At 39.5% G+C, this 12,392-nt stretch overlaps 2 protein-coding genes across 9 annotated transcripts in view; one reads left to right on the forward strand and one right to left on the reverse strand.

The window, feature by feature from the left end:
- Positions 1-6,364, forward strand: part of LOC149932476 (uncharacterized) — a 32,730-nt gene extending 26,366 nt beyond the window's left edge. For both annotated transcript variants that reach the window (XM_090156697.1, XM_090156698.1), the window contains 4 exons: positions 4,417-4,524; positions 4,598-4,855; positions 4,926-5,156; positions 5,220-6,364. In XM_090156697.1, coding sequence (XP_090012823.1) covers positions 4,417-4,524; positions 4,598-4,855; positions 4,926-5,120 — 561 coding nt within the window. In that variant the 3' untranslated portion in view covers positions 5,121-5,156; positions 5,220-6,364. The remainder of the gene's footprint in view (positions 1-4,416; positions 4,525-4,597; positions 4,856-4,925; positions 5,157-5,219) is intronic.
- A 54-nt stretch (positions 6,365-6,418) lies between these two features.
- Positions 6,419-12,173, reverse strand: LOC149932477 (sperm-specific sodium:proton exchanger-like). Of its 7 annotated transcripts, none has more exons than XM_090156692.1 (23): positions 12,014-12,173; positions 11,699-11,953; positions 11,500-11,640; positions 11,323-11,439; positions 10,979-11,249; positions 10,752-10,895; positions 10,517-10,688; positions 10,372-10,453; positions 10,099-10,295; positions 9,825-9,980; positions 9,633-9,730; positions 9,515-9,575; positions 9,112-9,450; positions 8,875-9,048; positions 8,613-8,798; positions 8,365-8,529; positions 8,183-8,308; positions 8,049-8,117; positions 7,776-7,958; positions 7,571-7,708; positions 7,095-7,295; positions 6,810-7,025; positions 6,419-6,643 (listed from the first exon to the last, which is right to left on the reverse strand). In XM_090156692.1, the coding sequence occupies exons 1-23, from the start codon at positions 12,144-12,146 to the stop codon at positions 6,491-6,493; spliced, it is 3,777 nt and encodes a 1,258-aa protein (XP_090012818.1). In that variant the 5' UTR covers positions 12,147-12,173; the 3' UTR covers positions 6,419-6,490. The 7 variants fall into 7 exon arrangements, with proteins under 7 accessions (XP_090012818.1, XP_090012817.1, XP_090012816.1 ...); XM_090156691.1 differs by having other exon boundaries at positions 6,816-7,025; positions 8,019-8,117; XM_090156690.1 differs by having other exon boundaries at positions 8,019-8,117.
- Positions 12,174-12,392: the final 219 nt, after the last annotated feature.

The raw sequence follows: 12,392 nt of genomic DNA on the forward strand, positions 1-12,392 counted from the left end.
AGGAAACGCGTCTCGCTTTAATCGAGTATTAGTAACAGTGACTTTGACTGAGAAAGAAGGCAACGTCAACCGTTCCACCCTCGCGTATCAAGAACTATTTATAGCCGTGACCCTTTCATCTAATAAGTTAAGGAATTCCTGACTCGGGAAAATATGTACTCGCTGACGACATTCAAACCCCTATCTGTCGCGCATGGGAGCGAAAAAGAAGCTTTTTCTTCCGAAATGCGCAGCCGTGTTGTTACCGAGGAGAGATAATTCCCGGTGGAAACGTTTATACGGGCTGCGGAGCCAAATGCGAGAGTTGATCTAAATCTGTCCGTTCTGATTTCCCGTCACGCCTAGCTAGCCATTCCCAACAAACGCGTCTTTTTTACCAGCTCGCGAGACTCCCCATCTTCTCGAAACGCGCGCGATTGGTGCTCGGGTTGGTGTTGGTGACTCTCGGGAACATTCTCGAACATGAGCTCGATTCGTTCCACTACGCAACGCGTGAATCGCGAAGGGCCAGAATCCAGAACCTCGCGGAATGCCGCAACGACACCTCAGCCAACATTTCTTTTCATTTCTGATATCATTTCTACGTATTTGAATTTAGTTGGCCGGTCGATAGCACCCAGTCAGGAAAGCGGAAATCGGGAGACGTACTTGTAGCGGTAGTATAGAGCGGACGTTTTCGCCCGGGGATTTCCGATGATAAAGGGCAATAAATATAGGATCGATGCCGAACTTTCGCTAACTAGAGCGAACGGTATTCCATCCGTTCTGTTTTCCAGAACAAAACAAAAATAGCTTTCGTCGTGTACTCGCCGGATATGTTCGTTATTTTGTGTCGCACCGAGCTGGCATTTTGCGCGGATCGCGAACAAACTGTCGTCATCTCGGATTGAATTTCGCTATTTTTAAAGTTCGCGCGTACGTAAGCCCCTCTAAAATTCCGAAAGACTAGTCTTTCTTCACCAAAAACAGGCAGACAGTCAGGCGCGTACCTACAAACGCCATTATCAAAGCGACGCGAAATGATGAAACGCGCGGTAGAAATATGGCTGGGGGCGAGTTGCGCTCTGTAGGTGTACGCGCTTGATGAAGATAAACGGTACGCCACTTTCCACCACGCGGTTTCTTCCTAATTTAGCGGTAACCCCGGGCGGCGAAGAGTCGTTAGAAGTAGTGATAGGGGGGTACCGGTAAAAATAAACCCTAGAGTGTATCTCGTGTCAGAGAAGCGCTGAGCGATTACATCGGGTGTACCGCTTGTTTGGTTGCGAAGAACCGGCGCATTATTTCGGACTGAAAAGAAACAGCGTAACGCGTAGTTCGAGGTTGGAAGCTCGTCGGCTATTTTTAAATCGGGTCACGCACCAACGCACGTCTATGGGGAAAAAAGGCTCATTTACATGGAGTCGACCTCGCTCGAACGCTAGCACCGAAAAAAAGACGCGCGTTTTCCCTTTCGAAAGCCGCGTATCTTACTGGCTCAGTAAACCCCAGCGCGCCATAACGACGGCGGGAGACCGCCCGAAGGTTGCTGAAATCATTTAATCCTCTCGTGATCAGACAATCGCGATAACAATCTGCAGGGTCTTCGCCGTGTAGTAACGACTAATAAACAACAACCCCATCGCGTATTACAATATAAATTCGGCAAAAATGACTAAAATTTTATTACCCGTACTATATTGCCTCGGAGATAATTTTTATCGAAGATATTGTTAATGGCTTGGCGTCCCTCGCTCAACTGCCAAGTCCTAGCGTCGGCTCGCGCTATTTATTCATTTGCCGGCACGAAGTCGACAACGAGGGAGTGTACACGATGTACGGCGACCCCTTTATGCTGTATTTACAGGCTCCGGTATTTATAATATTATTTATTATTTAATTACCTTTACATCTACCACGAAAGCGGATATATTGAATTTACTATTAGGCGCCAAACCGAAAGAAAAACTAAATAAAATCAATAAGAAAAAGCACTTTTATAGAGTAGGGTAGAAAATAATTGTAATATGAAAACTTTCGTATAATAAGAACGAAAACTTCTGTACCATAATAATAATAATAATAATAATAATAACGAAAACGTTTGTAGAATAGGAACGAACACTTTTAGAGAATGGAAAAGAAAACTTTTATGGAATAGGAACGAAAACTTTTGTGAAAAAGAAAACTTTTATGGAATAGAAACGAAAACTTTTGTGAAAAAGAAAACTTTTATGGAATAGAAACGAAAACTTTTATGGAATAGGAACGAAAACTGTTATATAATAAGAAAGAAAACTTTCTTTAATAATATGAAAACTTTCGTGTAATAGTAACATAGTAAGTGCGAGTTCCCGTGAGTGAGTCGTTCAAGGTTGACCTATCTGCTGATATTGCAGAGGCTTGGGAATGAAATATAAAACCTAAATAATATCGTGACCTTTGTACATTGGCGCCATTGTCATGTAGCGGTGGGTGGTTACAAGATTTATTTTGATTTCTAGCACAAAACTCTTTTGGTGAACTTTAGCTCCGTTAAAATAGGATAAAATTGATTCACGCACTATAAGGCTCTGAAGAGACTAGGACGCCATCTGTAGTTTTTGTGTTCGAAGAAACCACCTATGGACTGTGCAAATGATGATAAAATACGCGAATAAGTAGATAAGTCCATAATGAAAAGGGATAAAATTGCTAAACCCTAAACAAATTTAATTGAAGAAATTAAAAAACTTACAAATTACTCGTACCAATAGGTCTTCGAGCAATTAAAAAGACGCGAATCTCGGAGATTTAATTGCTCGAAGACCTATTGGTACGAGTAATTTGTAAGTTTTTTAATTTCTTCAAATTTGTTAAGGGTTTAGCTATTTTATCCCTTTTAATTATGGAATAATCTACTTATTCACGTATTTTATCATCTGTAGTCTTTACCTTCATCATATTTGATATTTCTACGACCATACAACCTTGGTATCTTTTTAACTTCATCTTTATCTCACTCGCTCGAGTCGTCAACTCACCCACGAGCACTCGCACTACCTCTTTTACTAATATACGAAAGTTTTCATATTATTATGGAAAGTTTTCGTTCCTTTTATATAAAAGTTTTCGTTCTTATTTATAAACGTGTTCTTTTCTATTCCACAAACGTTTTATTTTCTATTCCATAAAAGTTTTCGTTTCTATACCATAAACGTTTTATTTTCTATTAAATTAAAGTTTTCGTTTCTATTCCATAAACGTTTTATTTTCTATTTTATAAAAGTTTTCGTTTCTATTCCCCAAATGTTTTCTTTTTTATCCCATAAAAGTTTTATCTTCTATTCCATAAAAGTTTTATCTTCTGTTCCATAAAAGATTAATTTTCTATTCTATAAAAAAAAATTTATATTCTATAACAGTTTTCTTTTCTATAACAGTTTTCGTTTCTATTCCGTAAAAGTTTTCTTTTCTATAACAGTTTTCGTTTCTATTCCGTAAAAGTTTTCTTTTCTATAACAGTTTTCGTTTCTATTCCGTAAAAGTTTTCTTTTCTATAACAGTTTTCGTTTCTATTCCGTAAAAGTTTTCTTTTCTATAACAGTTTTCGTTTCTATTCCGTAAAAGTTTTCTTTTCTATTCCGTAAAAGTTTTCTTTTCTATTCCATAAACGTTTTCGTTTCTATTCCACAAATGTTTTCTTTTCTATTCCACAAATGTTTTCTTTTCTATCCCACGAAAGTTTTCTTTTCTATCCCACAAATGTTTTCTTTTCTATTCCATAAAAGTTTTCTTTTCTATCCGACGAAAGTTTTCATTTATATTCCATAAATGTTTTCGTTTCTATTCCATAAAAGCTTTCGTTTCTATCCCATAAATTTTTTCTATTCTGTTCTATAAAAGCTTTCGTTTCTATTCCTTAAATAAATTCTATTATACGAAAGTTTTCATATTGCAATTGTTTTCTTCCCTATTCTATAAAAGTGCTTTCCATTCGGTTATTGATTATATTTAGTTTCTTCCGGTTTGGCGCCTCATAATTTCCGTCCGATATACGTACTTTTTATATTAACTTTTAATCGCCCGCCCGTTACATTTTTATCGCCTAGTACCACGAGATCGTTAAAATTTACGCTTAACTTTGGCAGATTCATACTGGAAGTTAAGTTAATCTGAATAACTATAAATGTGTCTTTTCGCGTACCTCGACTTGGAACATTTTTTTATCAGCCGCACTCCACACCGCTACTTTATCACCTCAAAGTTCAACGACAATATGAACGCTCTATATGATAAGAGAGACGCTCATACCGGTACCCGACGCGGTGTTATATTTCGCGATTTATTATATTATGGCTGCCGCTAAGGTATACGTAAACTAGCCCCACTCACACCCGTTAGCACCCAAATTCCCATCAACCGAATAATAACGCGGCGAACTTTTATATATTTCAGTTAAGAAATCGAGAGCACCTTCTGGCGCAACAGGACACTTCGTTTTTGGTGGAACCCGAGGCAACGTTAACGACGGGAGTCGTCAGACGAGACAAAGAAAGAGCGCAAGTACGCCGCGCGTATCAGATTATAATCGTTCAAGTTCAGTTATGCTGAAGTTGTTTTTCCCCGTACATTTTAGCGGCCTTTGACGAGATATCTTCCGATACGAAGCCAAGACTTCGACCTGCGTCAGCACGTCGAGTCGGCCGGCCACCAGATCGAACTGTGTCATCACGTTCGAATTGACGCGACTAGCTGTCGGGGTTACCTGCACAAACTCGGAGGCAAATGGCACACGTGGAAGAAACGCTGGTTCATTTTCGACCGGGTCAAACGAGCCCTTATTTATTGCAGCGACAAAAGCGAGACCAAGTTGAGGGGAGTCGTTTCCTTTCAGGTAATTGCTCTTTGGCAGTAGATTGTAAAATGGATAGAGTTGCTAATGATAAAATTGAATGATAATTCAGGCGATTGAGGAAGTGTACGTGGACCATTTGCACTCCGTCAAGAGTCCTCATCCGCAAGCCACCTTTTGCATGAAGACCTACGATCGAGTGTACTATTTGATGGCACCGACCGCGGAGGCGATGAGAATTTGGGTAGACGTCATCTTCACCGGAGCCGAGGGCTACTTGGAATTCCTCGCCGAAGGTGAACAGTGAAGAGGTCTCTTCGCGTTTTCACTTCAAATCACGAGGGTAACGATGAAATAGAAAAATATCCGATAATAGAATATTAACCGTACTTTTTGACATTTCTAGATTGAACGTATAATTTCGGCAGTGGCGGATGGTAAAAAATCATCAACGTCTCAACGTGCAAAATTAAATGGGTTGTGGCAATGGAAAGACATTTCGAGTAAACTCGAATAATCAAAACCGTGTAAATAGTGTTTTTTCTAACGCGCGACGAACAATTGTACACCGCTGACGCAATGAAAAGTCGAATGGGACACGAATTTACGTGGATTCGCGTCTTGAGCTGGCTTCAGAATCATTCTGAATATTTAAAAAAAAACCTTTTTGTATACGCTTCGTAAAACTGACAGGATTCTCCAAGGTGCTAAACTTCTAAACTTCGTTTCGAGTAACCTTCAACGGACCTAAGCTAGCTTTTCTTCTAATATATTGGTTTTTGAAAAGGAACTGTTAAATCTTCCGACGCGATGAGGATCTCGGCTCCGATTCGCAAAAACGCTGTATATCGTCGATGTTTTTACTGTATAAATCTAAATGTGGTGTTTTAGACTGGAAAAAGAATGTAATCCATTTGGATAATTCAAAATTTCGGGGTGTGTAGCTCATTTGGCCAAATTGAATTTTGTGCCTTTTTCTATGATTGATGCGAAATCGAAAACCGGGAAACGCAGACCTAACGCCTTATACTAACGCGAAATTTAAAGCGACTCTCTGCTCTACCAAATCCCAAAACAAACATTAAAGTAATTATCTTTACCACGTCGGTATTTACGGAAGCGGCGCAGAGTTTCGCTTTGAAAGATGTGATGTTAATTTATGGTTTAAATAGAATAATAGTGGTTAAGAAAAAAGAATATAAGAAAATTATATTTTGAGAAAACCAACCCAGTATCTATGCACCAGAAAACTCAGAGCCCTTTATATACTGTATAACTTTTTTTGTACGCGTATTTCTATTCTGGAAGTATTTTCTATTTAGCTATATATCTATTCAGCTTCAGTTCCTAAAAATATAAGGCGATAAAGTAGCTTTTATAAAAAAATAAGACGAAATTTAAGAGAATGCGAAGGAAACTTTATAACGAACCTCTTTTACCAAAAATAGGTTTTTAAATGATAACAATGTACGATTACTTTTGACAAAAAAAAAACCTAACTTACCAAAATTAGGTTTAAAATTAGTAACGAGTACATTCATAACAGAGTTAAAACAAATTATCGTGTTTCGCTAATTCACATATCATCTGTTTGGTCAGTATTTGGTGTACAATAATAAATCTTTCAGTGACTAACGAAACAATCCGTGTAATTTTGTTACGGACACGTCAAATTGCCTATTTAGTATTCGTTTCTTCAGAATCAGTTGGCGAGTGGGGTTCTCTAGCGGCCAAATCATCGTCTCTCAATTCTTGTTCATCCGTTTCTTCAACGTTATAGAGTCCCGAATTGTCATTAGCTTCATCTTGGTAATCAGGTTCGAACTCCAACTAAAGGTGAAACAGGAAAACACGCTCTAACGAATATTGTCATTTTGATTTATGACAATTTCGGTGACATGAGAGCACCGATTTAAGACCGCGTTATTGGCAAGCACCCAAGGGCAACTTTCCTTCTTAAAACTAATTACCGCAAGGGTTAAATACGTCGAAATACCCGTACAACAGAAACGACGGATCCTTCGGAAGTCTCGTTAGACATTGACATGACAACGCTGCCAGTTTTCCCGCGATGTAGTTGGCATATCTCGTTTATGTCGGCTTCAGATGTTGCTCGAGATGATGCTCCAGACCAGTCCAGCGAAGATGGCAGTTGGCAGTTTTCTCGCGCTATTACCAACAAAACCGGTCGGACACGATTTTTGGACACGTCCTTTGTTAGCGTAAGCGAGACCGGTTAATAAATAATACAATAGTTGAAGGCAAGTTTTGAAAGACCTACTGGAAATAATACGCTCCCGGTCCCGGGCTGTGGCACGTAAGATGGGAAACGCAAGACGCCATCTGAACCGGAAAGTTTCGCCAATCCTTGGATCAATACAATGTGTTCCACGTGATCATCCACTTGGAAGCAACACGCTTCTTTTAAATTGGGAACCAAAGCAGTTTGCAATTTGAGGCGAATGGTATCCAAAGATGTTTTCTATAGACAACCGAGATTTTTATTTTTTCAGAAATTTCGGCGAATCCGTGTAACAAATTAATAGCTTTGCATATTGACGATTCACTCGGGAAATATTCCCGTACAATCGGCCCGTCAATTGTTTCGATTGCATCCCTGAATTTTACCCTCAATTTTTAGTGGGTGCCGAAATAGAACGCGTCTCCTTTATTATTATTGTTATAAGCTAGCTTCGAGGGGAACGACCAATTTTCTTCTCTTAATAAAGCTAATAATTAGTTTTATACCGAAACTACCTTGAACTGTGGTAACTCTAACAAAAGTTTCAAAGCTATTTGAATCGCGACGTATCTCCATAGCTGGTACAGAAAGCTGGGTGGAGATTGGAACTGACGGACGGCTTCTTGGAGAGCCGAAAATTGTATTTTAACACCCTGAAAACGCGTTTTGTTTACAAATAAGGGCCTTTATACGGAGTTCAAAGTCGACTATATAAATTACCGTCACCACCGTTTCGCAAACTGCGTTGGTTACGCAAGACCTCCTCGTTAAAACGCCTATTAATCCTAACATCTTGCCAGATGTCAAGTAATCCTCAATGGAATATTTGTTGGACTCGAAGTATTTGGTAGTATCCACGTTCTGTAGCTCGACCGTTTCGTTCGGTATGCGCGTACCCCAAACCTAACGGGTTCAAATCGGAAGTAACGGAAACGGTATTTACGTCATCTAGAAAATATTTACTTTCACTATTCCAGACAGAACGATAAATACGCTGTGGCAAGATTCTCCGACGGTTGTAATGGAAGATCCGATTTCCAGTTTCTCAATAACGGCGTGTTTCTATCTCTCCCCCCATCCGAATTAATATAATTTCAGATTAGTGTAAAAACCACATACAAACTCACAATAAGGAATCTGTAAACTCGGCGATCCGTCAACCAAGGAACTTTCTTTATCAAAACTCTCGGCTTCAGATTGGACGGAATCAAGTACGGATACTTCACTAAACGTTGAATATTCTTGTCTATTTTCTAGGAACAAAGCTGTTACACTAAAGAAAGGCGGTTACATTAAAGGAGCCACAAACTCGGGCAATGAGGTTGTATTCGCTTTCACCCAAAGAGGCTTCTTCGAAAAGGTTTTGAAGGGCGTCTTTGGCGTCGTTCAGAACCTTACGAGCTGCGTATCTCGTATTGGCCGCGACGACTATTTCGGGATAGGATCGTTGGATCTCCTCCATTTCCTTTTTAACCTATAAACCTACTTCATTTACTTTTGACGGTCGAATACCATTTGAAAGATTTCGCTCGAAAATCAACGGTCCATTTTACAAACCAAGAGCTTCTTTTCGTTGATTTTTTGCTTAATGACGTCCAAAATGTCTCTGTGTTCCACGAACTGCGATAGTTTTCTTTCTAGTTCATCTTGAACGATGACGTACCCGTGACCCATATCGTACGCCGCATAAATGCCGGAATGGTAATAAGAACTCAATAAACGAAGTACTACTCGTAGAATAGGCTAAAGATGGAAGGTGATTCCATTATATTGAGAGCTATTTAGAGACATACGTACGTATCCAAAAAGAATCACTCACCTGAATCAGCCAAAAAAGAGTAAACAATCTCAAAACCATTAAAACTTTAAAGACAATCAACAAGATGAAAGCTTGGGAATACGCAACGGCCAGAGCTAGAGCGATTGCGTTTCCAACTGCTACGCCGATGTATGTCAAATTAAGCCGGAACATATCCCAGATTTCAGCGTACATCTAAGAAAATAGAGAAAACTTTGCGCGTTATCTCAATTAATTTGATTTACTTGGCCACAGTACTTTGACTAACGCGTGAAAAACGAATTGGATGACCAAAAGCCATTGGATAACTTCCAAAACGAAAATGAATTCAATACCCAAATGACCGGCGCTTATCAGTCTGCATATTTCATAGAGAATGATTGCCGAACAGAGCAAGAGAGAAAGTACATTAATGTAGGGAGTGGATCGATGAGTAGTTAACCTCCAAGCTAAATGCCTCGCATTTATCGTATTCGAAAAGCTTAGGGCGGGTTCCAACGAAACCGTATCTTCCAGATTGTCCTCTTTTAGGAAAAATTGGCTATGACGTATTCGATCTAGACGAAATCTCTTCATCCACGACGCGAAGTGTTTCCTCTAATTAAAATAATTATACGTCTCTTAATATGACACTTTGCACGATATAAATCTATAAACAAACCAGTAATTTATTCAATCTCGAAGATCTCATGGCTTTCTTAAGGTCCTCAATATCCAAATCACTAATATGGATATACATTTATAGCGTGTTCTTTATTTATATTTGTATTTCTTTATACCATTGGCTCTTATCAGAAGCGATTTCAATGAGATTGATCAAAGTTCGATAGGAACGTCTTTCTAAAAGTCCCCGATTGAAAAGTCTTCCAAACCAAACCTTTTCCACGAAGAAAAATTAAAGTTAAATAAAGCCCGCGCGATATCACGCGATATTTGGCTCGTTATCAAAAAACAGTCTAGCCAATTATCACCTTTTCGGCTTTGACGATTCTTTGCCTGACTTCTTCGTTTAGCACGCTTTGTTCCGAATAGGTGGCGGTGGTGGATGGATTACCTCTGTCGAGCGAGTTACAATTTGAACAGTCGCGTTGCTCCACCACTCGATCAATCTCTTTCTTCATTAGCTTCTGCGAGTGTAATTTAAAACACGCACCACCTTTTTTTACAAAATGTCTTTAACGCCGAGCGAGCGGTGTCTCTAATCAAGCATCAAAAAGAATACAAAGAATGGTCCAACGGACGTACCTCGCTGCTTTTCGCGACAAGCTTCTGTTTGGAATAAGGATTCTCGATTTTGGTACGCTTTTCAATCCAGGTGAAATTTTCACTAGACGTAAAGTAATCCATACGCTGAACCTGAATGGACTTTTTGATGACCCGATCCAAGTGAGCGATTGCTTTTGTTACGCTTAGTCTCGTGGATAAATTGATATCTCCCATTCCTCCACGAAAAATACCAAAAACAACCTTACCGTAAGAACACACGAAGAAATTAGTTCTTGTTCAAAGTCTTCTCACCTAAATACTTCAAAAGCGGTTTCAAGCTAAGAGCGTTAATTAGAAGCGTCAAAGCTACTACGCCAGAAATGTGGATCAAAATCTGAGTAAACTAGAAAATTATAAAAATTTGAAACGCAATAAAGTTAACAAGGAATGGTTTGACCTTCTGTCCGGGTCGACAAGTTAGAAAATGCATGTCTTTAGCAATGGCTAGTGAAAGAGCTAATCCAACAGCTCCTCTAAGACCACTCCAGATAAGTACAATACCTCCTTTCAAGGTTAAACCGTAGCCAATTCTGGTTAGCAAAGGACTAAAAAGTAGAACCATAAAAGTCCTAAATAAATCAAGTACTTGAATTAGCTTTTACGTTTTTATCGAGCTGATACGATTTCTAGACCTGATGAGCATGGTTCCCACGTAGGAAATGACTATAAGAAGCCAGTCTATTTTGTCAATGATAACGCTAGCTTGTTCCGAAATAACAATTCCTACAGTCAGAAAGATCAGGGTCTCGGCCAGATAGGAAAGCACCAGCCACAAACTTTGAAACAGTGGTTAAAAATAAAATGTGACACCAGTAGTTGATTAAGAATCAAGCTAACACCCGTTGTAATTCAGAAGTACCTTTCAGCTTTCCCCAAAACTTCGCGGCTGATGCATGACGTTTCCGCACTGAGAACGAGGCCCAGCGTGGTTGTGGCCAAAACGCCGGATGTGCGCAAGTAAACTTCGGACACGAAGAAAGTACCGTAAGCAGCCACTATAGTTATTGATGTTTCGCAGATATGGTCGTTGTCAATCCGTGCCAGTAGAAAAGATGAAGTCTTTCCAACGACGTATCCGAATAAAGGCCCAAGCAGCGTCAATTGCGAAGCAACCCAAAGAGCGTTTACTCCTAGGATGTAGATGGGGGACAAAAGAACATATCATAACTAAAACAAATGATCTAGACTTGAGAAATGCGTCACCACTAAGAGATTCTGGGCTTTCATTTAGTCGAAGAAAGATCTCGAACATAACGATAGCGGAACCATCGTTTAGAAGAGATTCGCCTTCAATGAGAGTGGTCAATTTGGTCGGAGCGCCTATCCACATTTTATAAATTATAAATTAATTTTAACGTAAATACTCCAACGAAAATTTACCAATTTCACGCAGCAAAGCCACCACGGCAACGGGATCAGTGGGGCTCAAGACGGCTCCAAACATGAGGGAAATGGGCCAACTCCAGTTGTATTGCCAAAAGATATATTTAGCAAAAACTGCCGAAATACCCGAAGAGATAACTAGAAATTAGTTCAAATTAATGATATATTCGATGACAGTTGGCACAGATACGCGTACCAACCCCAGGACCTGCCAGTAAAATACACTGACAGATGCTATGAACGAAGGTATGAGCGTCCAATAAAAACGCTGAGTTAAACAACAAAATTGGGAGAAATATGCGTAGCAGCAGGTGCGGATTCAGTCTAGTGAACGAGGTAAAACTTTGGACGTATTCGAATTTTCCAGATAAAAGACCGAAGAGAATGCCTAGGACAAACAGCGTCACGGTGTACGAAATTTGGTACGATTTCAAAAGGCACCGAATTAGAACTGAAACACAACGGGAAATTTAGGCCTAGCGAAAAATATTCTAAAACAACGAATACATACCGCCAGCGGAAACGCTGAACGCCAAAAAAATGGTGATGGGGGAGAACTGATCATGCTCAGCCAGAAATTTGGAAGGCGTCGTTTCGTTCAGAGTCACATTATTACACTCTGCGAGTAGATTAAACGAACCCATTATATAAAAGCGCTCAAGATTTACGATTAAAACGGTCCTAAGTATTAAAATATTAATTAAAGTTATCACGCGAATTGATATTCAACAACAGCTCGTGACGGGATAAAATCCACGGAAATTAAGCGCGTGCAAAATACTCGTAAATTTTATCTGGTAATGGGTAAGCGACCCAAAAATAAATATAATCAGTTATTTTTAATATTGTAGACGGGATATGTCGTATTTTGACCGTGACCATCATTTTGA

This window comes from Leiobunum rupestre, chromosome 8 (assembly GCF_980474605.1).
Source record: "Leiobunum rupestre chromosome 8, qqLeiRupe1.1.hap1, whole genome shotgun sequence".
Taxonomy (NCBI): Eukaryota; Metazoa; Arthropoda; class Arachnida; order Opiliones; family Sclerosomatidae; genus Leiobunum; species Leiobunum rupestre.